The sequence below is a fragment of the Pelophylax lessonae genome, assembly GCF_965119305.1.
Source record: "Pelophylax lessonae genome assembly, chromosome: 2".
NCBI lineage: Eukaryota > Metazoa > Chordata > Amphibia > Anura > Ranidae > Pelophylax > Pelophylax lessonae.
Window position 1 is genome coordinate 657345570 of NC_138769.1, and position 26008 is coordinate 657371577.

The 26008-nt window shown below is 43.6% G+C and overlaps 1 protein-coding gene across 1 annotated transcript in view; it reads left to right on the top strand.

The window, feature by feature from the left end:
- Nucleotides 1–3684, top strand: part of LOC309548232 (uncharacterized protein) — a gene marked incomplete at its 3' end in the record, with an annotated part of 168232 nt that extends 164548 nt beyond the window's left edge. The window contains exon 7 of the mRNA XM_082248184.1: nucleotides 2669–3684. Within this exon, the coding sequence (XP_082104310.1) occupies nucleotides 2669–3684 (1016 nt within the window). The remainder of the gene's footprint in view (nucleotides 1–2668) is intronic.
- Nucleotides 3685–26008: the final 22324 nt, after the last annotated feature.

Consider the following 26008-nt stretch of genomic DNA (forward strand, 5'->3'; position numbering starts at 1 on the left):
ACATATAATTTCTGCCACCACATTCAGTACTTTCCTTTTCTACTCTGTTACCACAGAGGAGGTCATTAAACTTTCTGGTAACACCCAACTAACCACCTGGCCCCTGGACTCATTTCCCTCACAACTACTGCGGTCACTCTTCTTTCTCTATTTTACATTGCCTAACTCACATCTTCAATCTCTACTGGCATCTTCCCCACCCCATTTAAAGTATGCCCTGGTCACTCCCATACTTGGAAAGTCCTCTGGACCCTACCGGTGTGAACAACCTATCTCCTTGTTCCCATTTAACTCCAAACTTTTTAGAAAGCTTAGTCTACAACTGCCAGTTACCAAATCACTGATAACCTTTTGATTGGAGAAAAAACAATATGGTACCAGCATTTAAAAAAGGGAATAGACCTATTCTTGGAAACTATAGGCGAGTCGGTCTAACATCAATAGTAGGTAAATTATTGGAGGGGATTATAAGGGACTATATCCAAGAATTTGCTATAGAAAACAGTATCATTAGTAGTAATCAGCATGGGTTTACGAAGGGTTGTTCTTGTCAGACCAATCTGTTAACATTCTACGAGGAAGTGAGCTGCCATCTAGATAGGGATGTGCCCTGTGGATGGGGTGTATCTGGATTTTGCAAAAGCATTCGATACAGTTCTCCATAAACGCCTAATCTACAAGCTGAGGTCTGCAGGCATGGACCATAAGGTTTGTTCTTGGATAGAAAACTGTTTAAAGGGGCGCATCTAAAGAGTAGTGATAAAGTACATGTACTCAAGACTGGTCTGGAGAGGTAAGTGGGGTACCCCAAGGTTCGGTCTTGGACCAATTCTTTTTAATTTATTCATAAATGAAATAGAGGACGGGATACATAGCTCAGTCTCAGTCTTTGTGGACGACACAAAAATAAGCAGGGTAATAACCACATCAGGATATAGAAATTTTACAGAATGACCTGAACAAAATAATGGAGTGGGCAACTACATGGCAAATGAGGTTTAATGTTTAGTTTGCATTTATGTTTGTAAAGCGCATTACTTTACATTTCTAATCACTAGGGAGAGAACCTCTGGGGGTCCTAGTGGAAGACTGATGTCATGCTGCAGCTACCAAAGCCTGCAGAAAATTAGCTTGCATAAAAAGGGGATATACTCGAGAGATAAAATTATAATCCTGCCACTTTATGAAGCTCTGGTTCGGCCACATCTGGTGTATTCTGTCCAGTTCTGGTCACCAGTCCTCAAAAGGGATGTGCTGGGTGATCACAGCATAGGAAAACAGCTATTAAGTCTCAGGGGGTGTAAGAGGACAAGGGGCCACACAATGACATTGGAGAAGAAGAGGTTTACCTTAGGCTGCACAGGGGGTTTTTCACTGTCGGGGTGGTAAGGATGTGGAATTCCTTTTCCACAATTGGTGGTGTCAGCGGGCAGTATTGATAATTTTAAAAGACTTTTGGACATGCATCTTAAAGAACACAACATAAAGGTATATGGGAAATATTTGACACTGACACTCGTACACCTACACAGGTTGAACTGGATGGACTATTGTCTTTATTCAACTCTACCTACTATGTCGCTTTTTAACCTTTTTGACCCCTTTGTCTATTTTACGCCCACCATTCTCAACACAACACTTCCCTCTTAAAACTCATTAACGACTTTCTGTGTGTTAAAATAAATGGCCAGTCTTCTGTAGTCTGTCTTATAGACCCTTCTGCTGCCTTTGATAGTTAGCCACTCCTAAAAAAAAAACCTCCACTTCCTTGGCCTTTGCGACTCAGCTGTTTCCCTTCTTACTCACCTCACTGCACCTCCAGTATCTTCCACTGTACCACCTCCTCTCTCTGTAAGAGTCCACCAAGGCTCTATAATTGAAACCCTTTCTGTTTTCTATCTACACCTCCTTCATGGGTCAGCCTCCCACAGCTTCCAATAACCTCTCTATGCAGACAACGTCCAGATCTATCTATCTACTCCTGTGCTCACCGTCAGTCTTCTTGCACATCATTGATTTACTGACTATCTGTATGGATGTTATACCACTTTCTCAAGCTCAATCTTTTCAAAATCAAGCTCATAATATCTTGTGCCTCCTCTCTGACATTTCCATTGAAATTAATGGCACAACTATCAGGCTCTCTCTTCGTGCTAGGTGTAATCCTGAACTCCAACTTTTCCTTTCAGCCTTACATCCTATCGCTGTCCAGATTTTGCTGCCTTAACCCATGTAACCGCTCCAATATATGCCCCTTCTTAACCAACAACACAAAGCACCCTTATTAACTCTCTCCTCGTTTTTTTGCAGCTCCCTGTTTACCAAACTTTACACAGGCTTTTCCCCTTCAGACTGGTATGAATGTTGCTGCCAGATTCATCCATCTTACCAATCGTTCAGTGTCTGCCACCCCTCTCTACCAATCCCTCAACTTGCTTTTGCTTACCCAACCACACTGTGTAAATGTGTGTGTGTGGGTGGGTGTGTGTGTGTGTATGTATATATATGTGTGTATGTATGTATGTATGTATGTATATATATATATATATATATATATATATATATATATATATATATATATATATATATCCTATGACTTTGCTTATACTAGTAAGTATTGTAAATACAGTTTTCAATTGGAAGTATAAAATATGCTTGTGTATTTCAGCTAAAAAGAAAATACAAAAAGCAGCAAGTACACAGAAGAAACACAAAATCTTTGCTACTGTACATTCTGAAGACATACAGCAAAGTGATGGAGATGCAGAGAGAGAAGAAATGAATGCTCAGGTTAGAGATGTGGAGAGAGAAGAGCTGGATGCACAGGCCAGAGAGGAGGAGAGCGAAGAGATGGATGCACAGGCTAGAGATGTGGAGAGCGAAGAGATGGATGCACAGGCTAGAGATGTGGAGAGCGAAGAGATGGATGCACAGGCTAGAGATGTGGAGAGAGAAGAGATGGATGCACAGGCTAGAGATGTGGAGAGAGAAGAGATGGATGCACAGTCTAGAGGGGAGGAGGGAGAAGAGACGGATGAACAGTCTAGAGGGGAGGAGGGAGAAGAGACGGATGAACAGGCTAGAAGGGAGGAGAGAGAGGAGACGGTTGAACATGCTAGAGGGGAGGAGAGAGAAAAAATGGATAAACAGGCTACAAAGTCCAACGAGGAAAGAGCCACACCACTGAGCCAACATACATTAAATGACTTTTGTATTCCAAGTACTTCCCAGGCACGCCTTGATATAAATGAGAATTTTTCCAAATTAAATGAGAATTTTTCCAAATTAAATGAGAACATTTCCAAATTAAATGAGAGCCAATGTAGAATAGCCAATTCAATCGAAAGTGTAGTCAGTGAATTTCGTAATTTTGTACAGCCATTTCAAACATTGTTCAAGCAGTTCTTGGACATCTGTCAGTCTTCGAACCATGGTATTTGTAGCAATCTTACCAATGCACATGGACAGAGTACATCACCAGAAGTGTGCCACAGACAAGATGCCACTCCAGATCCATTACCACTATCGCAGGCTAATTCCCATTACGCAGCCTTTACACATGACAACGCGAACGATGCTGACACTAATATCGAAACCCCTTCATCAGAAAACATCACCCCCAATCATGCAAAAGAGCCACCCAGAACACTTCGCTCTTCGTCTACCAAAAAAAGACTTCGCTAGAAACCCATGGTCCTAATTTGATGATCCACTTTTGAAAGTATATAACTGTTACTATTTGTTTTAGCAACTGAAGAAATTTCCATCTCCGGTTTCAGCTGATTACGTTTTTTAATTTCTCTTTCGTTCGTTGACAGACACAGCTCCAGAAACTTCTTGACCATTTGGACATGCTGCCCCCTACAGGAGTAGAACACTAGGCAGAAAAACCCTTTACCACGCCTATGGGGCAGTCCCAGGGAGTATACTCCCACTTCCTGCTATAGGCATTCAGTTTTTCTGCCTAGTCAGGAATCAGAACCTAGTTGCTTGCTGGGATCTTTGGTCTTGGCATTTTTTCCTTTTTAAATTGATTTTTTTCCTCTATTTTCTGTTCCTGTGAGACCTACAATCAACTTCTGGACTGGGCGACAGACTGGATATTCTAGATCCTTATGGTCTCCCAAGTCTGGCCAGTGAGCGCGTGTAGACCTCAGCTCTGCTGGACGGGGGCTTCTTGGGAGTTGAACGTCTCGCGAGGGCGCACACGACCTGATCCAGGCCTGAGTGGCAATGTGATTCCTGGCCACAGCACCCCCATTCTGATGGAGAGGTGGTCTGCCTGGAGCGCCACCCACCCGAAGGTAGGTGAGTGGTGTACCCCCTTCCTTGATGGCCTGTCGGGGTGGACATGGGCCCCTCCCTCCTTCCCACATGGCGTGTTTCCCCCCTCCATATGTCGGGCTCCCCCGTGGACCACCCCCCATATACCCACACCTAGCTCCCCCCCAGGGGGTGGCCATACCTAATCCAGATCTTATGGGGTGCTTTCCTGGTGGGGGCTCCTGCAAGGGCCCTCATTTACTGGCCGAATGTCCCCTGTGGGTCTCGGGAGCTGCGTGGGTGTCACGTACAGCCACCATTTTCTTCGTTTCCTATTGACTAAAGCGGCGGCCATGTTTTTGGAGCCTTGGGGGCGGTGAACCTCTAGTGACTGACACATGGACTTCCTCTTCCTTTCTGATCGCCACATGGTGTACAGCATACAGCGCTCTGCTCTGTGCTGACCGGGATGGTGAGAGATTGTGAGTTGACTCTTAGCAGTGATTCAGCTGAAAAAAAGGGGTGCATAAACTGTGGTTCTCTGATTAACATGGAGTCCCTGGAGAAAATTTCACCTCCTGTTCCCATTTCAGAGGCAGTGGGCCCTTCTGGGTCTGTCCACCCTGTCTGCAATGGCGGCAGCTCTGGAGTCCTTGGTGTCTAAGGTTGATATGGTCCTGCAAAAGAGGACCGGCAAAAAGCGTCCACGGCTTTCAACTGCCTCCTCTATCTCCTCAGATCCTGAGTCTGATCTGGCCACTGCGGACGCGAGTCACCCTTTCTGGGTCTGCGTCCACGCACCCTGAGTGCTCTGATAGTGAAGATGGTTCCTCTTCTGCTACAGCCACGCATGAAAAAGTGCTGGTGGAATAACTGAGTGTATCGGTGCGGGAAACTTTAAAAATGGAGGATGTGGCTGCGTTGGAGGAGCTGGTCACCTTTTGGTACCCACAAATCCTCGGAAGCGGCAAAGGTTTTTCCTTTTCCTGCTTATTTTAACAAATTTGTCGAAAATCAGTGGGGATGCCCTAAACGCAGTGTGGTAGTTCCTAAGGGTTTAGCTAGGAGGTACCCCTTTGAAGAGTCACTGTTAAAAAAAAAAAAAAAAAAGTGGACACTCCCCCCTGTGGTGGATTCTGCGGTTTCCAGACTGAACAAATCCACTCTGATTCCCTTAGAGGAGTCTCCGGCTTTTAAGGACCCTTTTGATAGAAAGGTAGAGACCTTGGTTCTGGTGGACCATTTGTTCCAATGGCTACAGTTTATCTGTGAGGCCTCTCTGGATTAGTTTCTTGGGTGTCTGTGACAGCAGTGGTCCTTCGGCGCATGATATGGCTGAATTTGCTGGTCTGCAGAACAAGCTTTCAAAAAGGTCTTGGTGGATCTCCCCTTTGTGGGGGATAGCCTGTTTGGGTCTTCCCTGGAGGAAATCATTAAGGAAGTGTCAGGAGGGAAGAGTACTTGCCTCCCATAGGCTTCCAGAGTCGCTGACTTCTCTACGGGACAACCTGGACATCACTGTGCAGACTCTGCAGGAGTTTGGTTGGACTTTAACCACTTCCCCTGGTTGGACGTCTTATGACGTCCTTGGGTTTAAGTGGGGATATCTGAATGATGCCTGCAGCTGGAGGCATCATTCAAATATAATTTTTTTTCTTCAGGCGATTCCCTACACCATGAGAACAATCGTAGCGGCTGAGGCAGTTCCGTTTGCACAGTTCCACACGAGACCTCTGCAGAGAGATTCTTGGCAAGTTGGACAAGAATCCACAGTCTGTAGACAATCTGATCCTGCATAGACTGCATCGCACTTCGACAGAGAAAATCTTTCCTTCTCCCTGTACTGGACGGTGGTCACCTTGGATGCCAACCTGTCCGGGTGGGGAGATGTTTTGTGCACGGATTGTACTGGGGGGGGGGGGGTCCAGAATACCAATCAACGTACTGGAATTTCGGGCAATCAGACTTTGTCTGGCCTGTTAGACGGTCCGTCTTCAGGGGTGACCGGTACGGATTCGATCGGACAATGCCAGGGCCGTGGCATAGGTCAATCACCAAGGGAGCACAAAAAGTGTCCTTTGCGGCTCGAAGTAGCTAGCATTGTAAGGTGGGCGGAATGTTTTGTTCCAGCTCTCTCTGCCGTGCATATTTCAGAGGTAGAAAATTGGCAGGCGGATTACCTCAGTCGACAGTAGGGATCGACTATCGGCAATGCCACTATATCGGGGGCCGATATGCACTTTCCCCGATATATCGGAATCGGCCCCTGAGGTTGCCGATATTTCGGGACAGTGCTTGTACCGGAGTGATGCCTGCAGCTAGAGGCATCACCCTGGTACTGGCGTCCATAGCAGACTGTCGGCTGTCTTGTAATGACAACCAATGTGGCTGAGAAGCTGCTCAGGTGTCATTACAAGGAGCGGGAGGGGACTTTGATCGGGTCTCCATGACATCAATTCCGGGGCGCCAAATTTAAAAAAACTACAGCATTCAAAACAGCATTTGAATTTGAAACATTCAAAACAGCCAAAATTGGCGTTTTGAATGCTTTTAAGTGCAAAGGAGGGGTTTGGGTCTTTTAGACCCCCAGATCCCTCCTCAACAGTGAAAAAATGTGGTCAGCGCTGTCCTTTTTTTATCTAACATACTGTGTATTAAGCGCTTGGACCCCCTTTTTTTTTTTTCATTTACCCTCCTCAACAGTACCTGTCAAGAAAAAAAAGATTTTTTTTTTAAATGTACAAAAATATCATCCGATATTCAGTGGCCAAAATATCGGTATCGGCTTTAACCACTTAAGCCCCAGGCCTATTTCTGATACTTTTTGTATACAAGTTAACCACTTACCGCAAAGTGACATATAGTTACGTCGGCTAACTTTGCGGTGTTATACCGGGATGATGCCTCTAGCTAGAGGCACCATCCCGGTACCGTGGTTTAGAGCCGGCGGATCGTTACCTGGGTGAGCGGTAGGGGACGTCCCCTTCCGCGGCTTTGCCCGGGTCTCCCGTCCCACCGGTGGAGTCCCAATCTAAGCCGGACGCAGCTTCGATCGGGTCTCCGATGACATAACCCGGTGGCGGCGTCCATGGCGTCACTTCCATGTTACTCTGCTGCAAAAGGCGGCAGGTTTAAAAAACTACTGTATGCAAAAAGTAGTTTTCTAGGAAAAAATACTGATTTTAACTTAACGTAAACAAAAAGTGTTCGAAATAGGCCTGGGGCTTAAGTGGTTAAAATCAGTATTTTTTTCTGGAAAACTACTTAGAACCCCCAAACTATATATATATATATATATATATATATATATATATATATTTTTTTTTTTAGCAAAGACTCTGGAGAATAAAATGGCAGTCATTGCAATATTTTTTGTCACGCGGTATTTGCGCAGTGGTCTTAAAACACTGCATTTTATAAAAAACTAAACAGTAAAGTTACCCAATTTTTTTTGTATATTGTCAAAGATGATGTCACACCGAGTAAATAGACACCCAACATGTTATGGTTTAAAATTGCGCACACCCGTGGAATGGCGACAAACTACGGTCAATAGAAATCTCAATAGGCGACGCTTTAAAAAATTTTAACGGTTACCAGTTTAGAGTTTGAGTGTAGCTTTTTTTTTTTTTTTTTCTTTTTAAATCATTGCTCACGTTCTGGCGATCGCGGCAATACCTCACATGTGTGGTTTGAACAGTGATTTCATTCGCGGCTCGACTTCCATATACGTTTTCTTTCATGCGTGAGCGAACGGCGACGGGGGGCGGCTAAAATTTTTATTTTTTTCCTATTTATTTTAACTTTATCACAGGTTTAAAAAAAATATCTGATCACATCCCTTGTGACAGCAATATGCAGTGACAGGTACTCTTTATGGAGGGATCGAGGGTCTAAAAGACCCTAGACCCCTCCACTACACCTCCATGTATTCAAAACATTTCATTTTTGAATACACTCGTTTCTTGAATCTGCCGCCTTTAGCAGCAGTGTAACCCGGACGTGACATCATGGACGCCGCTTCCGGGTTACGTCATCGGAGACCCGATCGAAGCCGCATCCAGCCAGCCGGCGGACGTGCCGGCTGGTTGCTCGGGTCTCCCGTTGGGACGGGAGACCTGGGCAAGGAGGGGGGGAACCTCCCCTCCTGCTCGCCAGGGTTACGATCGAGCGGCTCCCGAGTCGCATCGGTCGTTACCGCCGGAAAGCCAACCGCCGGCTCTAAACAACGGTACCGGGGTAATGCCTCTAGCTAGAGGCACCACCCCGGTATAACACCGCAAAGTCAGCCAAGGTACGGGTACGTCACTTTGCGGTAAGTGGTTAAAAAAATGATATTGGCCGATCACTAGATGACAGGCCTTGGACCAAGGGGAGTGGTCTCTTCATCCTGAAGTGTTTCACTATCTGTGTCTTTGATGGGGAACTCCCGAGGTGGACCTGTTGGCCTCTCGTCTTAACAGGAAGGTGCAGAGATTCGTGGTAAGGCCCTCGAGATCCTCTAGCCGACGCCACAGATACACTGGTGGCTCCTTGGGGCCAGTGCCGTCTGATATATGCCTTTCCCCCTCTCAAACTTCTGATGAGACTTCTACGGAGGATCGAAGCAGAAAGAATTTCGGTCATCCTTGTGGCCCCAGACTGGCCTCACCAGTGTTGGTACGGTGATCTAGTACAGCTAGTCGCCGATCTCCCTTGGCGACTCCCTCTGAGAGGACCTGTTGGCCCAAGGGCCGATCTTCTATCCTGCTTTACAGTCACTGGCTTTAATGGCTTGACTGTTGAAAGCCAGGTGCTGAAGGATAGGGGATTGACTGACTCTGTGATTCCCATGCCGTTAAAAGCTAGGAAATCTACTTCTAGGACGATTTACCATTGCGTTTGGAAAGCATACATTGCTTGGTGCAAGTCTGAGGGTTTCTCCCTGTTTTTTTAGTGGCTCGATTTTTGGTGTTCTTCCAAAGGTGTGGAACAGCACCTGGCCTTGGTTACTACCAAGAGCCAGGTTTTTGGCCTTTGCGATTTTTCTTTCAACGTCCTTTGGCTACGCATTCCTTGATTCGCACCTTTTTTCAGGGGATTTGTCACTTGGCTTCACCTGTGCGGTTTCCGTTGCCTCTGTGGGACCTCAATTTCTTCAGAAACTGCCTTTTCGAAAATATTCAAGATTTCTCTGCTGACATTGTCCCTGAAGGTAGCCTTTTAGGTGACTATTACTTCTGCACGCAAGGTTTCAGAGCTGGCAGCTTTGTCTTATCATTCACCCTACTTGGTGGTTCACAGAGATAAGTGGTGCTTCGCCCTTGTCAATTGTTCCTTCCTAAGGTTGTTTTTTGCTTCCATCTGAATGAAGACATTGTGTTGCCTTCCCTGTGTCCTAAGCCTAAGCATCCTAAGGAGATTGCCTTGCATTCTCTGGATGTAGTTCCGGGGAGATCAGGGTGTACCTGGCAGCTACCGCGTTGTTTAGGAAATCAGACTCACTTTTTGTCCTTACAGATGGACCTCGTAAGGAGTTGGCTGCATCTGCCACGACTATTTTCAGATAGATCAGACAGACAGTAGTGCAGGCCTATTCGATCAAGGCTCCGGTTCCTCCTTTCCCTGTTTAGGCGCATTCTACGTGGGCGCTTAGTGCCTCCTGTGCCTTCCGCCATCAGGCGTCAGTGATGCAGGTTTGCAAGGCGGCCACCTGGTCGTCTGTGCACACTTTTACAAAATTCTACAAAGTAGATGTGTTGGGATCTGCAGATGCTGCTTTTGGCTGCAAGGTTTTACAGGCCGCTATTTGAGAGGACTTGGTCCTCTTTGAGGGTGTGTTGTTTTTTCAGGTGAGCTCCAGTTGTTCCTGGTTTAGCCTTTGGGAATTTTTTCTGCTGTTTTTCCCACCCCTCATTTTGACACTGCTTTGGGATGTCCCAATGGTCAAGAAGATTCTGGAGCGGTGTCCGTCAATGAACGAAAGAGAAAATTGGATTTTTGTCTTACCGTAAAATCCTTTTTTTTTTTGTAAGTTATGCTTCCATTGTGAGTATCACTTCCAATAGTCTGTTAAGACATATCCAAATCAAAAAACAAAAAATGTAATATATTGAAATCTACAAGTCCTTCAATGAAGTGGCTGCAATTTTTTTATAACCCAATTGGTTTCTTTTTTTTTTTTTCTTAAGGTCTCTTTCACACAAACGTTTATTCTGGATATGTCTGTCAGTTTTTGAGATGGATTCAGACTGAGTCACAGTATGTCTTTGGGCAGGTGGATGTAACAAGGACAGATGTTTATATTCGCTTACATCGCATTTAGTTTATGTCCACAAAAAAGTGTGCTTTTCCGTTTGTTTGAGTGCGTTACATACAGAGTGCAGAGTTTAGGATTATTCTTCGTTCAGTGTCCAGGAGTGCATTATGTACAGAGTGCAGGGTTGTGCTATGTACAAAATGCAAAGTTTAGGGGTGTGTAAAGTGCAGGGTTTTGAGGTATGCTGTGTGCAGGGTCTAGGGGTGCGCCACATGCAGGGTTCAGGAGTGCTCTTTATATACAGAATGCATAGAAATGGCCCCTACCCCCATATATAACTGGCCTTCACAGCAAGGAGCACATGGAAGGTCAAACGCACGAATACGGTTTTGTCTATAGACTGTACACAGGGCACCCCTAAACCCTGTATTCTGAGTTCAGGGGTTTGCTATTTGCAGGGTTTAGGGGTGTGCTACATACAGAGTGCAAAGTTCAGGGGTGCACTATATAAAATAATGTAGGGTTTCTGGTGTGGGCTTTGTACAACGTGCAGGTTGTGCAACCCTGACTACCCGCCAAAGCTTCCTTGCATCTCTCTCTCCTACCTTGCAGAGAGATTGTTCTCTCTGGAGATCTGGCCCCACCATGTGCGCATGTTAGATCCAGGAGCCGCTGAGCAAAGCTGTCCCTTGTAAACACAGGAAGCTTCTGTATTTTCAAGTGACAGCGGGGAGCGGGAGTGCAGGGTGAGAGCCGGAGGTTGGCAGAATGAAGTTCCGGCTGCAAAACTGGGTGCAAGGGCCGCAACTAAGGACTGGTGAGCGGCAATATATTGCATTTTTGTTCTTGAGTTTAGTTATTCTTGAAGTGTTTATCTGCAGCAGAGTTGAAATAAGGAGCACCTTTATCCACTGATTGGGTGGTAGAAAAAAATGTCAGGACTGCTGACAGAAAACAAGCAACATATAATGCGTGTATAGAGCACATACTTGACACGTTTATGAGCTTTTCTCCCAAAACACTAGAAAAAATGTACACTTAAAAACAGTTGATGCTCCTAAACACCACGCGTTTCTATATGCTTAAAAAACCTTCACAAAAATGCCCTTGTGATTTATTTTTTTTTCTTTCCCAAGCTTGTCAACGCTCATTCAAATATGCCTGTAAAGGCCCAAAAGAAAAAAAACACCTGTATAAGCGGTATTTTTTATGCCGTGTTCATCAGAACATCAAAGCATTAGGCTACTTTCAGGTCTTGACATGTTTATTGTTGCAACGGCTTAAAATGTAGTGCAGGTAGAGCGTAGAGCTGTAGATAGGCAGATGTCTCAAGTCTCCAGGAAAGTTTTCTCAAGGACATATGAGGTAATTTGTACATTTTTCAGATCGTAAATAACTAAAAGTTGTTTTATTCCTTGCCACCTGCATGGATAACAAATGATTTCCTTTTTCAGTAGGGTTATTTAAAAATGCATACCAATCAAGTTTTTACATGCATGCATATTACCTTTCAAAACCAGCATATTTTCTAATCATTTTATTTTCATGAATAGCTTCAAAACGTGTATAATCCTATGCACTTGCACCAAGAGGTCTTCTAGATTTGTTGCCTTGTACAGGTGCTGAAAGGAAACTACAATGGTTTTGGGTACTTTTTTTAAATGTTTTAAACAACTCTTTTATAGATTTTTATATACAGTATAACAGAATCTTGGTTTACAAATACAAACCTTGTTGATCTCTAATGTATACATTACTGAAGGTGTAGAGAAAGTCCTACGCGGTTTTCACTTTACACAGTTCCTTATTGCGAACACATTTATTTTTCATCAATTACTTAGTTCTTTGAAAAATTATGGACTGCTCTGAAGACCATCATACATTTTAAGGTGCTATAAAGCATTTAGCAATCACTGAGATATTTTCTTGCAAATATTAAACAACCCTTGTTGTATTTATAAAGAAAAATAAATAAGCATGCCTATACTTACCCGCTCTGTGCAATCATTTTGCACAGAGCACCCTGATCCTCTTCCTCTGTCCCTCCAGCACTCCAGGCCCTTCTTCATTGGGTGCCCCCACAGAAAGGAGCTTTCCCTGGGGGCACCTGTGTGGGCTCGATTCTGAGTCCTGCTGCTGCTTCCATTGACACAGACAGTGGGACTCAGCCCTGAGCCCCTCCCTCTTGTGTCACTAGATTTAATTGACAGCAGAGGGAGCCAATGGCTCCTGCTGCTATCAATTTGTACAATAAAGAGAGATGCTCATGCATGCCGCTGGATATTTACTAAATACAATTTTTTGCCAGAACCAAGGCTGTATTTACAGAAGTCCAGACTGTGCCTATAGGTAGCAGAGACAGAGGCAACTTTTCCTATTATGAGTAAAAATACATTAATCTCATACAAGCTTATTCAGGTACACTATTCTAAACCACAATAGGTCCAGCAACAATATGTTCTATGTGATATTTGGATGGCAAACATTGTGTCTTTAAACTATACTAAGGTAAATCCATCCCTGACCAGAACTGGTTATAAACTATAGTTTACTCTCTGATCTGCAGAAAGTCAAGCAATGTTTTTCTGGCCTCCAACAATCCCAGTGCTACCATGGAATCTACCAGTATAATGGCCAGCCCCTTTATCCAGCTTTCTGCATACAGGTGGTGAATTTGATTTGGAAAGTCTATACAGAAGCAGGAGTGTTAGCGCCGGTTCACATTGCAGCGACGCTACTTCGCACCGCGACCTCCGTGGTCGCGGTGCGAGCAGCGCGCCGCGACCTTGGAGCGGTTGCCGCGGACTTCATAACATTGAAGTCTATGGCGGTCGCCTCCGGGTCGCCCCAAAGAAGCTCCGGACCCTTTTTCTAGGTCGGAGCGACTTGTGTCGCTCCTATTAGAACGGGTCCGCAGCTTCCCTATGGTGTGAACCGGCACTAAGAGCATTGGAGAGTATATTTACAAAATAAGCATGATACAGTAATGTAAATAGGCCATCTTGTTTTATGTTTTTTTTTTTAAATAAAGATGTGTATTTTCAGTGTTACTTGAGGATAGCATTTGTTTTATTATGAATATGGCCTGTGAAACCTGAAATAAAACAATATTGCAATTACAGCCTTGGGTGTTCTTTTTTTCAAAATTTTGATATGAAACCGATAAAAAAATATATTCATATATATATATATACAGGTGCATCTCATAAAATTAAAATATCAAAAAGGTTTTTTATTAATTACATTTAAAAAGTGAAACTCCTATATTTCTCTATCGTACATTGACAGACACAGCTCCATATCTTCTTATTAGGTTATGCCCCTCCCATCAGGAATAGGACACTAGGCAGGAAAAAGCTTTACCATGCCTATGGGGCTGTCCCTGCAGGCATAACCCCACACACTCGGCTACAGCTTCCAGTTTGTTTCTGCCTAGTTTAGGAGTAGGACCTAGTTCCCTGTTGGGACTTTGGTCTTATCTAATTAAGAGGGAACATTTTTTGTTATTTGTAATTTTTATTTACTAGTTAGTGTTCCTGGAGAACTACAAGCAACAGCCGGCTGAGGTTTCGGACTGGATAATCTAGATCCTTAAGGTCCAGTCTCCCAGCCTGGCCAGTGAGCAGGTTATAGTCCAGTACTAGGCCTTGCTATGACAGAGCCCCGATAGATGGGGACGAGCCTGCAAGTGGACCGTCTCGTTGGGATGTGATGACCTGGAACGCCCTGAGTCGCAATGTACCCCCTGTCTGGCAGCACCCCCACTACGGTGGGAGGTGGTCTGTTTGGAGTGGCGCCCACCTGGTACTGTGGTATGGTGAATAATGTGGTCCCCCCAATCCTCTGGCGGTCTCAGGGTGGATGTGGGCCCCCTCCTGGGAATAGTCGGACCTTCGGGAGATCCCTCGCTTCTCCTGGCCTCTTGGACATACCAGGCCCCCCCGTTATTCCCCTCCCCTTACCTAGTTGTTTCCTACCTTGGCGGTAATATTACAGCTGCCGTAGCGTTCCTGCGGGGAGGTGGGTGACTGTCCTGCTGGGGTCTTTTGTTAAGGACCTTCCAATGCCACTTGTTTGGGACTCCCCCCCTCGGGGGTCCGGGAAACCGCATGGCACGCTGTGGGGCCGCCATTTGGCTGTGGATTTGTGCTCATTTTCCATTGACAATGTATGGGCATCCGTTTTATGTTTGTTCCCCATAGGAATGCATAGGGGAGCCATTTTCTTGTAGTCCAGATCGCTGGAAAGGCAGCAGGCATGGCACATTTAATCTAGCAGTGACCCAGGCATTTTTTTCTGTCTCTATTTCCTGTGTCAGAACGTTTTTACTTTGTTTCACAGAACGTTCCAGCAAGCCTTCTGAACGGTTGGGTAATGTTTTTGGGGTCCCCTGTAGGTTTTCCTTATTCACTCTGCTATCAGATTCTACTGGATTAGGATTTGTGATACCACTAGTGCGGCGGTGGGATCACGATTTGCGATTTTTTTTTTTTAAAGTGACACTGCATTATTTTAAATCAGTGAAAAATGGAGTCCCAGGAAAATTTCTCACCTACAGACCCCCTCAGTGCGCCTGCGGGACCCTCTGGGTCACAGTCTGTCTGCTTATACAGCAGTCATGCAAAGCCTGGTGCCAAAGGTAGATTTTGTGTTCAAACATTAATAGCTGCAAACATCTGCTGCCTTCACCCCCATCGGTGGTATCCTCAGATTCTGAGGCAGATATGGCCGCCACAGACACCCCCCATCCTGATGGATTGGTGTCTGATGGTGAAAAGTACCTGTCCTCTTCAGCCGCTGCACAGGAACGCGCATTGGTGGGAAACTTTAAATACAGCAGATGAATCTACAGCGTCAGGTTAGCAGGTGTCTTTTGGCTCCCGCAAAGCCCAGAAGTCAGGCAAGGTGTTTCCTTGTCTGGAGCTTTTTGATGATATTGTAAATAAACAATGGCGGAGCATCAAGCACATAAATCCTAGACCGGCCAATCTGGTTCTGCAGACAAATCATCGGCTGCGTGAAGGGGCACCCTCAGCTGCTTCTGGGGTGGGGGGATGTCTTCGCCTTTTTCTGGAACCATGGACTTCCTTAAATCAGGACTAATGGGTTCACGAACTGATCCGATCAGGGTACAAGATCGAATTCTGGTCTTGACTGTCGGACAGGTTCGCAGATACGGTTGGAACTGGTGAGGTAGTGGGAAACTGACCACCTTCATCCTCTTAAGTAAAACTTTTTTTTTTTTTTATCATGTGTGGAGGAATGTGAGAGAATGTGTGAGTATTCGTGATCCGTACCTGGACTTGCATACCGCGATTCACCGTCTAGACCACTACTCTACTACTTTGAGTTTTCTAAAGTTTAATCAACCATTATATTATTGCATTATGTGTAACTGGTTAATATAACCTTTCTCAAATAAATGTCAGCACATGTTCTTTAATAGTTGTTTGTTCAAGACTTGATTGTTGCAAGACCTTCTTTATTCTTATTACACTGTATAACATGCACACGCACACACACAAAATTACTCCTGTATACTGTGCTGTAAATAACTGGAAAAACTATAAAAAAACGAAGTTTAAAAAAAAAAAAAAAAAAAAAAAAAAAACAAAAGAAACCTGTGTAACTCAGCCCCCCTAATACTTACCCAAGCCCATCTCTATCCAGTGATGTTGCAGGAGAGCCACAAAAGTCCAGGGACTCTCCCTCCTGATTGGCTGAGGAACACAGCATGCACCATTGGCTCCTTCTGCTATCCATCAAAATCAGTGAGCCAATGAGGAGAGAGAAAGTGGGGCTGAGCTGCAGCTCTGTGCCTGAATGGGCACACAGAGCTGTGGCTCGACTTAGGTGCCCCCATAGCAAGCTGCTTGGTGTGGGGGCACTCAGCAGGGGGAGGGGCCAGGAGCGCCGGTGAGGGACCCGAGAAGAGGAGGATCTGGGCTGTTCTGTGCAAAACCAACTGCACAGAGCAGGTAAGTATGACATGTTTGTTATTTTTAAATAAAGGAAAAAAAAACAAGACTTTAATATCACTAGAATCCTTCTGTAGAATACTGCCCCATATAACTACACACATTGGCTTGGTAGATGTAACATTTAAGAGGGACACCACTGAGTCTATGCCCTCTCTCCACCAGTCCAGTGTACCTCTGCCACCTCATTCCCAGTGACAGAATGAGGTCCCGCTGTGTACCTAGACCTCATACACACACTTACTGAACTCCTTTACTCCCATACCATGCGACCAGGCTATGGGTCCCCGTAATGCGGTTCAGTTCTAGTTGTTTTGGTAAACCAACAGCTGGGGAGGGAGCCAACTCACTGACCCCCTAGCTATCAGAGGGCCTGTCACCCTACTGCAGGTGCCACGCCTCACTACTGGCTGTAATGTATCATGCACTAGTTTGGTTACCCAAAGCAACTGCATGACTTCTCCTGCTTTTCTTGCTGAGTACAACTTCCATAGTTGCTTTGCTTCATACCCCACATGTGCTTTACTGACACTAGTTATTTTATACTGTATGCCAGAAACCTTCATGCACCCCTTTGACTTCAGATCAAGCTCAAATAGGTAATGCAACTTTGTGTACATTTTTCGATACAGTTCAACATGAACAATTTCAATGGAACATTGCCTAACTATCTCAACTAGTCTGCCCAAGCATACCTCAGCAAGGTGATAGTCCATTAATAACATCCTCCAAAGCTTGGTAGTTCTCCAGACTTCAATCTTCTACAGTGGGTATAGAAATAAATCACCTCCCTATTAAAATAATTAAATTTTGTTGCTTTGCAGCTTAAAATGAAAACAGGCAGTTTTTGCTTTATCCAGCTGTATTTACTCAGTGCAACTTATAACATCCAAGTAAAAGATACAACACCAACATGTCAGAAAAAAATTAAAAAACAGAATCACAGAGTTGGAAAAAGGATCACCCCCCCTCTTGAAAATAACTTGTAAACTCAATCAAGTGTAGGTAATACCCTTCACAATGGCACACAAAGCCATTTAACTTTCAACTGTGATAAGCTGTGGTCATTTTGATTAGCTCGGCGTAAAAAGAGCTTTCCTGGAGCATTTCAGTCCCTGGTAGTGCAACTGAAGCAAACAATCAACAAGCGATGGCAAGGCACTGTCACCGAGATCTCCGGGTTGTGGACAAGCACAAGTCAGGAGAGGGATACGGAAAAATTTCAAAGGCTTTATTAATGCCTAGAAGCACAGTGAAGTCTATTATTAAGAAATGGAAGGTATTTGGTACAACACAGACCCTCCCTTGATCGGGACGTCGCTCCATACTGGATGAAAGAGCCAGGAGCAAACTGGTCAGAGAGGCTACCAAGAGGCCTACAGCAACTCTGAAGCAGTTGCAGAAATTTATGTCAAAGAGTGGTTATTGTGTGCATGTGACAACAATATCACAAATTTGTATATGTGATGAGTGCGCTTTTTCTATTGTGATTATTAATAAATAAAATTATTAATAAAAATTCCAATATTAAACAATATTAAATGGTGATATGTGTAAAACAAAGTTTAAACACAAAATACATGTGAATGAAAATGTAAATCAATAAATTGATTAAAAAAGTCCCATTTCATGAATCTTCTTTCAAAGTGATGATAGTGATGAAAGGTGAAAGAATCAAAACAAATAAATGGTGATTGTGATATCCCTCCACCAGGTGAATTTCCTCCTTACCCGGCGGAAAAAAGGTAGGAGCCTTAGATGTATCCAATTTTTCCCTTGGCTTATATAATGTAATCCACCTTTAATATAGTGCTAACACCACTGTGTATAAGTAATGGCCTCTTACCATGGAAAAGATCTTTTACGTTTGTGGTACACTCATATATAGATGGCGCTATTCCTTCTTAATCTGTACAAGGTGCACGGCTCCCTCAGTTGTTGCAGCAAAGATAGTACTATTCTCCGCTCGAACATAAAAACAAATGGGGACTAATAGTGCATTAACCTTTACCAGGATTTATTTAAAAAGAATATTGCACTTACATTTATATGGCAGTTTGCAGGCATTAATCGGTCTAAAGCTTAGGAAATGTGTTTAGAGTCCTCGCGTCCGGCTGCAGCACGGACCGCGGGTGACGTAGTGACGGCACGCCTCCTTGCTGACGCGTTTCCTCCAATAGGACATCGACAGAGATAGGAGATAATCGGAATTCCCTTCTTCATCTTACATAATATTCCAGAACAAATCACATGACCAGTGGGACAATAAGATGGTTAAGATTGCCAGTTCTGTAAGGTCTCCTCTGCTGCCACTTCCAGCAATGTCTTCTCTCTACTTCCTCCCCACTCACCCGGAACTTCCTCTTCCACAGGAAATGTAAGTGCAATATTCTTTTTAAATAAATCCTGGTAATGGTTAATGCACTATTAGTCCCCATTTGTTTTTATGTTTGAGCGGAGAATAGTACTATCTTTGCTGCAACAACTGAGGGAGCCGTGCACCTTGTACAGATTCAGAAGGAATAGCGCCATCTATATATGAGTGTACCACAAACGTAAAAGATCTTTTCCATGGTAAGAGGCCATTACTTATACACAGTGGTGTTGGCACTATATTAAAGGTGGATTACATTATATAAGCCAAGGGAAAAATTGGATACATCTAAGGCTCCTACCTTTTTTCCGCCGGGTAAGGAGGAAATTCACTTGGTGGAGGGATATCACAATCACCATTTATTTGTTTTGATTCTTTCACCTTTCATCACTATCATCACTTTGAAAGAAGATTCATGAAATGGGACTTTTTAAATCAATTTATTGATTTACATTTTCATTCACATGTATTTTGTGTTTAAACTTTGTTTTACACATATCACCATTTGATATTGTTTAATATTGGAATTTTTATTAATAATTTTATTTATTAACAATCACAATAGAAAAAGCGCACTCATCACATATACACATTTTTACCCTTTTTTCAGTAGCAGCTTTTTCACAAGAACAGCGCACCCCCCCCCCCCCCTTCTTTTCAAATATCACAAATTCCCTACAACTGGTGGTTTGTATGGGAGCGTTGCAAGAAAAAAGCCACTCAAGAAAGGCCACATTCAGTCCCGACTGAACTTTACCAAAGCACACCTTGAAGATTCTAAAGCCACATGGAAAAAGGTGTTCTGGTCAGATGAGACTAAAATTTCATTATTTGGCCTCCACACCAAACAATATGTCGAAATCCACTACAGCTCATCATCCAAATAACACCATCCCTACAGTAAAGCATGGAGGTGGTAATATCCTGTTTATGGGGGTGTTTCTCTGCAACAGAGACTTGTCAGGATAGAAGAAAAAAAATGGATGGGGCAAAACCCCATCAAATTCTTGAGGAAAATCTGCTGCCCTCTGCCAGAAAGTTGTCAATGGGAAGAAGGTTTACCTTCCAACATGACAATGACCCAAAGCACACAGCAAAAATTACCACACAGTGGTTGAAGGAGAAAGGTGAATGTCCTTGCATGGCCTAGTCAGAGCCCAGACTTAAACCCCATTGAAATTCTGTGGAATGGCTTGAATGACTGAACAGTCACCATCAAATGTAACTGAACTTGAGCAGTTCTGCAAAGAAGAGTGGGCAAATATCGCAAAGTCTAGATGAGCAAAGTTCGTAGAGACATATCCCAATTGACTAAAGGCTGTATTTAAAGCAAAAGGAGGTCCAACTCAGTGATTCTGTTTTTAAATTTTTTTTTTTTTTTCTGACATATTGGGGGTATATTTTTCACTTGGATGTTATAGGTTGCACTGTGTAAATACAGCTGGATAAAACAAAAACTGTGTAAATAGTAGTGATCGACCGATATCGTTTTTTTTGTTGCCGATACCGATATTTTGCCCATTGCATATCGGTATTGGCCGATATTTTCGTACATTTAAAAATTGTTATTTTTTTTATTTTTATTTCTAGACAGGTACACTTGTGGAGGGATCTGGGGGGCTACAAGACTCCAAACCCATCCTCTGCACTTAAAAGCATTCAAAACGCCAAGTTTGGCTATTTTGAATGCTGTAATTTTTTTTTAATCTGGCGCCGAATACCCGGAAGTGATGTCATGACAACATTTCTGGGTTTTTACATGGAGACCCAATCAGAGCCGAATGCGACTTTGATCGGGTCTTCCGCGGCCATGCAGGCTGGTTGCCCGGGTCTCCCGGTGGGACGGGCGACCCGGGCGAGCTGCAGCAGCTTGTAATGACAGCCAAGCAGCTTCTCAGCCACATTGGTTGTCATTACAAGACAGCCGACCGTCGGCTATGGACGCCGGTACCGGGGTGATGCCTATAGCTGCAGGCATCACTCTGGTACAAGCACTTTCTCGAAATATCGGTCACCTTGGTGGCCGATTCTGATATATCAGGGAAAGTCGATTACTAGTAAATAGTACCTGTCACTGACAACAGTGGGCAGTCACAGACACTCTTTATGGAGTGATCTGGGAACTATTAAACCCCAGGTGTCTCCTCTGTCATTACAAGCATCTGATCACACCAAGATCAGTGTGATCAGATACTTTCTAAATTTAAAATTGGGGCCCTTTTTTTTTTTTTGCTCGTCGCTGCCAGTTTTCTTTACCACAGAGGTCATCAGGGACCTTGCAGTCCTTGACAAGCTCTCTGGTAAGCTAGAGGAACCACTGGCTTTCATGTACTAGCAGATATCTGTCTACAGGAATTTCAAGCATTAAAAACAGGAAACTTTTATATTGTATAGTATGTATTTTTTTCTTTTCTCTTGTAATGTACAGAGCCGGGTAAGTGTTATTGTCGGGCACAGATTTATTTCACAGTGGCACCATCTGCTATTTCCAGGTTTTCAGCTGGTGAATACTCTAATCCTGAACTGTAATCCTAATCTCTCAGGATGATTTATAGACAATGAAGATTCCATTGCCTTTTCCCACAACCTTATCCTGACATCGTCTTTAAATACCACTAGAAGGGGAGTGGCATGATATCTAGGGAATGATCTCCTGCGCTTATTTGCACTTTTTAAAATTGACAGAGTGGTTTATTTATAGAGTATCATGCAAAGAAGCTGCTTCTCTGAGTGTTTGAGCTGTTTGAAACTTTTTTTCCTCTGTCTGTTAACTCCCTTCCATGTTATCCAATGTGTACATGCATACTATAGGCATTGTCAGGAGTTAAGAGGTAGAGGAGTTCACAGGAATGAAAAAAAAAAACACCTCTAAACTCTCATCCTGCAGATAAATACGTGCATATAGATACTTCTAGATTGTAAGCTCTAAAGAGCAGAGCCCTCTGATTCCTCCTGTATTGAATTGTATTGTAACCAAGGGTGTAAGAACCCACACAAATCTGGGGGGGGGACAGCATTTTTACTCGCCAGGTATATGCTTTTTCTACAGTTTTGATTGCAGGACCACAAGCATTGTCTTCCTCACCATCACTAAAGTCACTCATGAGGCCAACTGCTCCTAAAGACACTTTCTCTGCATGTTCCTTTTCTGGCTCAACAAAATTATGCCTGACTGGTGATTCAGTGATCTCTTTTTGTTGACATGCTTCTGAGCTTGATGAGGATGTATTTGCTTTACTCGGCTTATTTGTAAAAAAAAAACTTGCGGATATCCATTCTGACTTTTTTCACTCAAATTGACTTTTGATCATAAAGCTAAGGTTTAGTAAAAATTAACCCACATGGCATTAATAAACATTAACCCACATGGCATTAATAAAAATTAACCCACATAGCATTAATAAAAATTAACCCACCTGGCATTAATAAAAATTAACCCCCAAATTAATCCCATGGCATTAATAAAAATTAACCCACACTGCTAATATTTACATATTAACAATATTACTTACCTTGTCTGTGGAGGTCCCAGGACAGGTCAGCAGCAGTGCACACTTCAGCCAGTAGCTCCTCCCTGCCGCCACTACTCCCAGTCCAGACTGCGACATGTGCGTCCTCCTTCTGCAGTCTGTACCGCGTTCCGCCTGTGCTGAAAGTGAAACCAGAAGGAGACCCCGGAGTGCTGACTACGCTGTTCGTGTAGTTAACAGCTACACACTGCGTGCATTCGCCTAACAGTAGGTGTTCGGAAGCCGAATGCACTGGACATTTTTACAGCGTAATCAGCACTCTCCAAGTACTAAACTGGGGGGATTTCACCATACCTGTCCCCCCCCCGCATTATTTCCTGTCCCCCCCGGTTCCTACGCCCATGATTGTAACTGTACTGTCTGTCCTAACATTGTAAAGTGCTGCGCAAACTGTTGACGCTATATAAATCCTGTATACTAATAATACTGTATATACACTATATTACCAAAAGTATTGGGACGACTGCCTTTACACACACATGAACTTTAATGGCATCCCAGTCTTAGTCAGTAGGGTTCAATATTGATTTGGCCCACCCTTTGCAGCTATAACAGCTTCTACTCTTCTATTAAGGCTGTCCACAAGTTGGAGTGTGTCTATGGGAATGTTTGACCTTTCTTCCGGAAGCGCATTTGTGAGGTCAGGCACTGTTGTTGGACGAGAAGGCCTGGCTCGCAGTCTCTGCTCTAGTTCATGCCAAAGGTGTTCTATCAGGTTGAGGTCAGGACTCTGTGCAAACTAGTCAAGTTCCTCCACCACAAACTCGCTCATCCATCCATGTCTTTATGGACCTTGCTTTGTGCACTGGTGCGCAGTCATGTTGGAACAGGATGGGGCCCCCCCCCCCAAACTGTTCCCATAAAGTTGGGAGCATGAAATTGTCCAAAATGTCTTGGTGTGCTGACGCCTTAGGAGTTCCCTTCACTGGAACTAAGGGGCCAAGCCCAACCCCTGAAAAACAACCCCGCACCATAATCCCGCCTCCACCAAATGATTTAGACCAGTGCACAAAGCAAGGTCCATAAAGACCTGGATGAGCGAGTTTGGGGTGTAGGAACTTGACTGGCCTGACCTCAACCAGATAGAACACCTTTGTGATGAATTAGAGCACAGACTGCGAGCCAGGCCTTCTTGTCCAACATCAGTACGTTTAACAGAGAAACAGCCTCAAAGCATAATGTTTCTTAGAGTCAGCATTTTTTTTCCCCCAAACATGGCGAGTCGTGTTAATGCCAAAGAGCTCAATTCTGGTCTCATCTAACCACAGCATCTTCTCCCAATCCTTCTCTGAATTATTTAGTTGTTGCTTGGCAAACTTTAGACGTGTCTGTACAGGTTCCTTTTTAAGGAGGGGGCCCTTGCGGGCTCTGCAGGATTTCAATCCGTGGCGGCATATTGTGTTACCAATGGTTTGTTTGGTGACTGTGATCGCAACTGCCTTGAGATCATTCACAAGCTCTTCCCGTGTAGTTCTGGGCTTAACCCTCACTTTTCTCATGATCATCCTTACCCCATGAGGTGCAATCTTGCATGGAGCTCCAGACTGAGGGCAATTTATGTTTTTTTTTTTGTATTTTTTGAATTTGCGAATAATCGCTCCAACAGTTGTCTCCTTCTCACCAATCTTTTTGCTGATGGTCTTGTAGCCTATTCCAGCCTTTTGCAGGTCTACAATCTTGTCCCTGACATCCTTTGACAGCTATTTGGTCTTGCCCATAATGGTGAGTTGTGAATGGAAGAAAGAGATTCCGTGGACAGGTGTCTTGTATATACATAATGAGTTGTTGTTAGCACCTTCTTAAACTGACAGGACTAATTTGTGTACCACATGAGCACATACTGTAGCCAGTTTTTGGGATCCAGAATGTTTGTTGGTTAATAGGGGATCAAATACCTATTTTACTCATTGAACTGCAACTTTTGTATCATGTGTTTTTTCTGGATTTTTGGTTAATATTCTGTCTCTATCATTTAAAATACACCAATGATAAAGATTAATAGATCGTTAATTTCTTTGTAAGTGGGCAAACTTACAAAATCTGCAGGGGATCAAATAATTATTTTCCCCATAGTATTGTGTGTGTTTATTAAGGAAAATTGTTTTCATTCTTACCGTAATTTTCCTTTCCTGGATCCTCTTCATGTCAGCCTACTATGAAAAAAGAGAGAGGATGCCCTTGGGGTGGGACTTTGAATGAGGTATGTACATTCAGTGACCATAGTACAAAGATTGTAAAAAATGACAATTTTTATTTGATGTAGTTGCATATGAATGATGACAACAATAAAACAACAACACAATGGGCATGCGACATAATAGCATCAACAATACACATGAATAACAATATCGATAAAAATGTGGGTTGCACTCATATATTGTAGTAACTCGACGCGTTTCGTGAGTCTTCAGTAAGCTCACTCATCAGGAGTATATATGAGATAAATTGTCTAAAAATGAATGAGACAGTAAACAACATGTTACTATATATGATTGAGGAGTGTGATATTGTAACATCTGTACATGAACAGAAATGAAAAAGATCACACTCACACATGACCCAAAGATAGATGGTGGATGCGTGCTCTCACGATGCGGGGGCTGCCATGGTCTAACCCGGGAGCTGACAGGACTTGAACCATTGGCGAACACGTTGGGGAGACAGGAGAGGAATCAAGATTGTGGAAAATGAAGCTTCTGCTTGATAGCGAAGTATAGGCTGAAAATAAATGAATATGCATCTCAATGGAGTATATAATTACATTGTTTGTATCACTAAGTGATATCCAAAGGATCAAGATAAGTATAATTGTATAATAAACTGCATAATGAGTCAGTCCAAGTAAATATTATATGAAGCAGGGACCAGTTGCCTCTAGAAATATAGAAGGATCAAGATAAGTATAATTGTATAATAAACTGCATAATGAGTCAGTCCAAGCAAATATTGTAGGAAGCAGGTACCAGTTGCCTCTAGAAATATAGATTGTATTGTTTGTAGTTCAAAATTAGATTTAAAGGGTAAGATACTATATCCACTTGGTGATACATAAAAAGTGAATGGGGTGTGGTAAGAAAAGGGGGGACCAAGGTGAAAAAAATTAATTAAGAATGATATATAAGAAGCAGAGTGGAACCCAAAATAAATGGTGATGAGTGATAATAACAAACATGTAGTGATTAGTGAATCCACTTGGGAATGGGTGAGAAAGACAAGGAAGGATGAGCCTCAGAAAGGGTGAAAAAACTAAAGGGATGCAGGGGAGGTGAAACATCATGAAAGGACCCAAAGAGGGAAAGAAAGCGAAATGGCAGCAGAAGAGATTGTCAGCCTACTATGGGTCAGCTCTGCCCTCTGACCCCTTTAGGACAACCTCTAACTAGCCTTTAAAGTGCGGCTGTCTCCCCTAGGAAACTGTTTCCTTACAAGCCTCGCGACACAGACCTGGGTGGGAAATCTTCGGCTGACATGAGGAGGATCCAGGAAAGGAAAATTACGGTAAGTATGAAAACAATTTTCCTTATTCCTGGACCTCCTCATGTCCGCCTACTATGGGACGTACCAAGCAATATTTCAGGAAGGGAGGGAATAAAGACTACAAAATAACTCAACCTGCTGTCTAAAC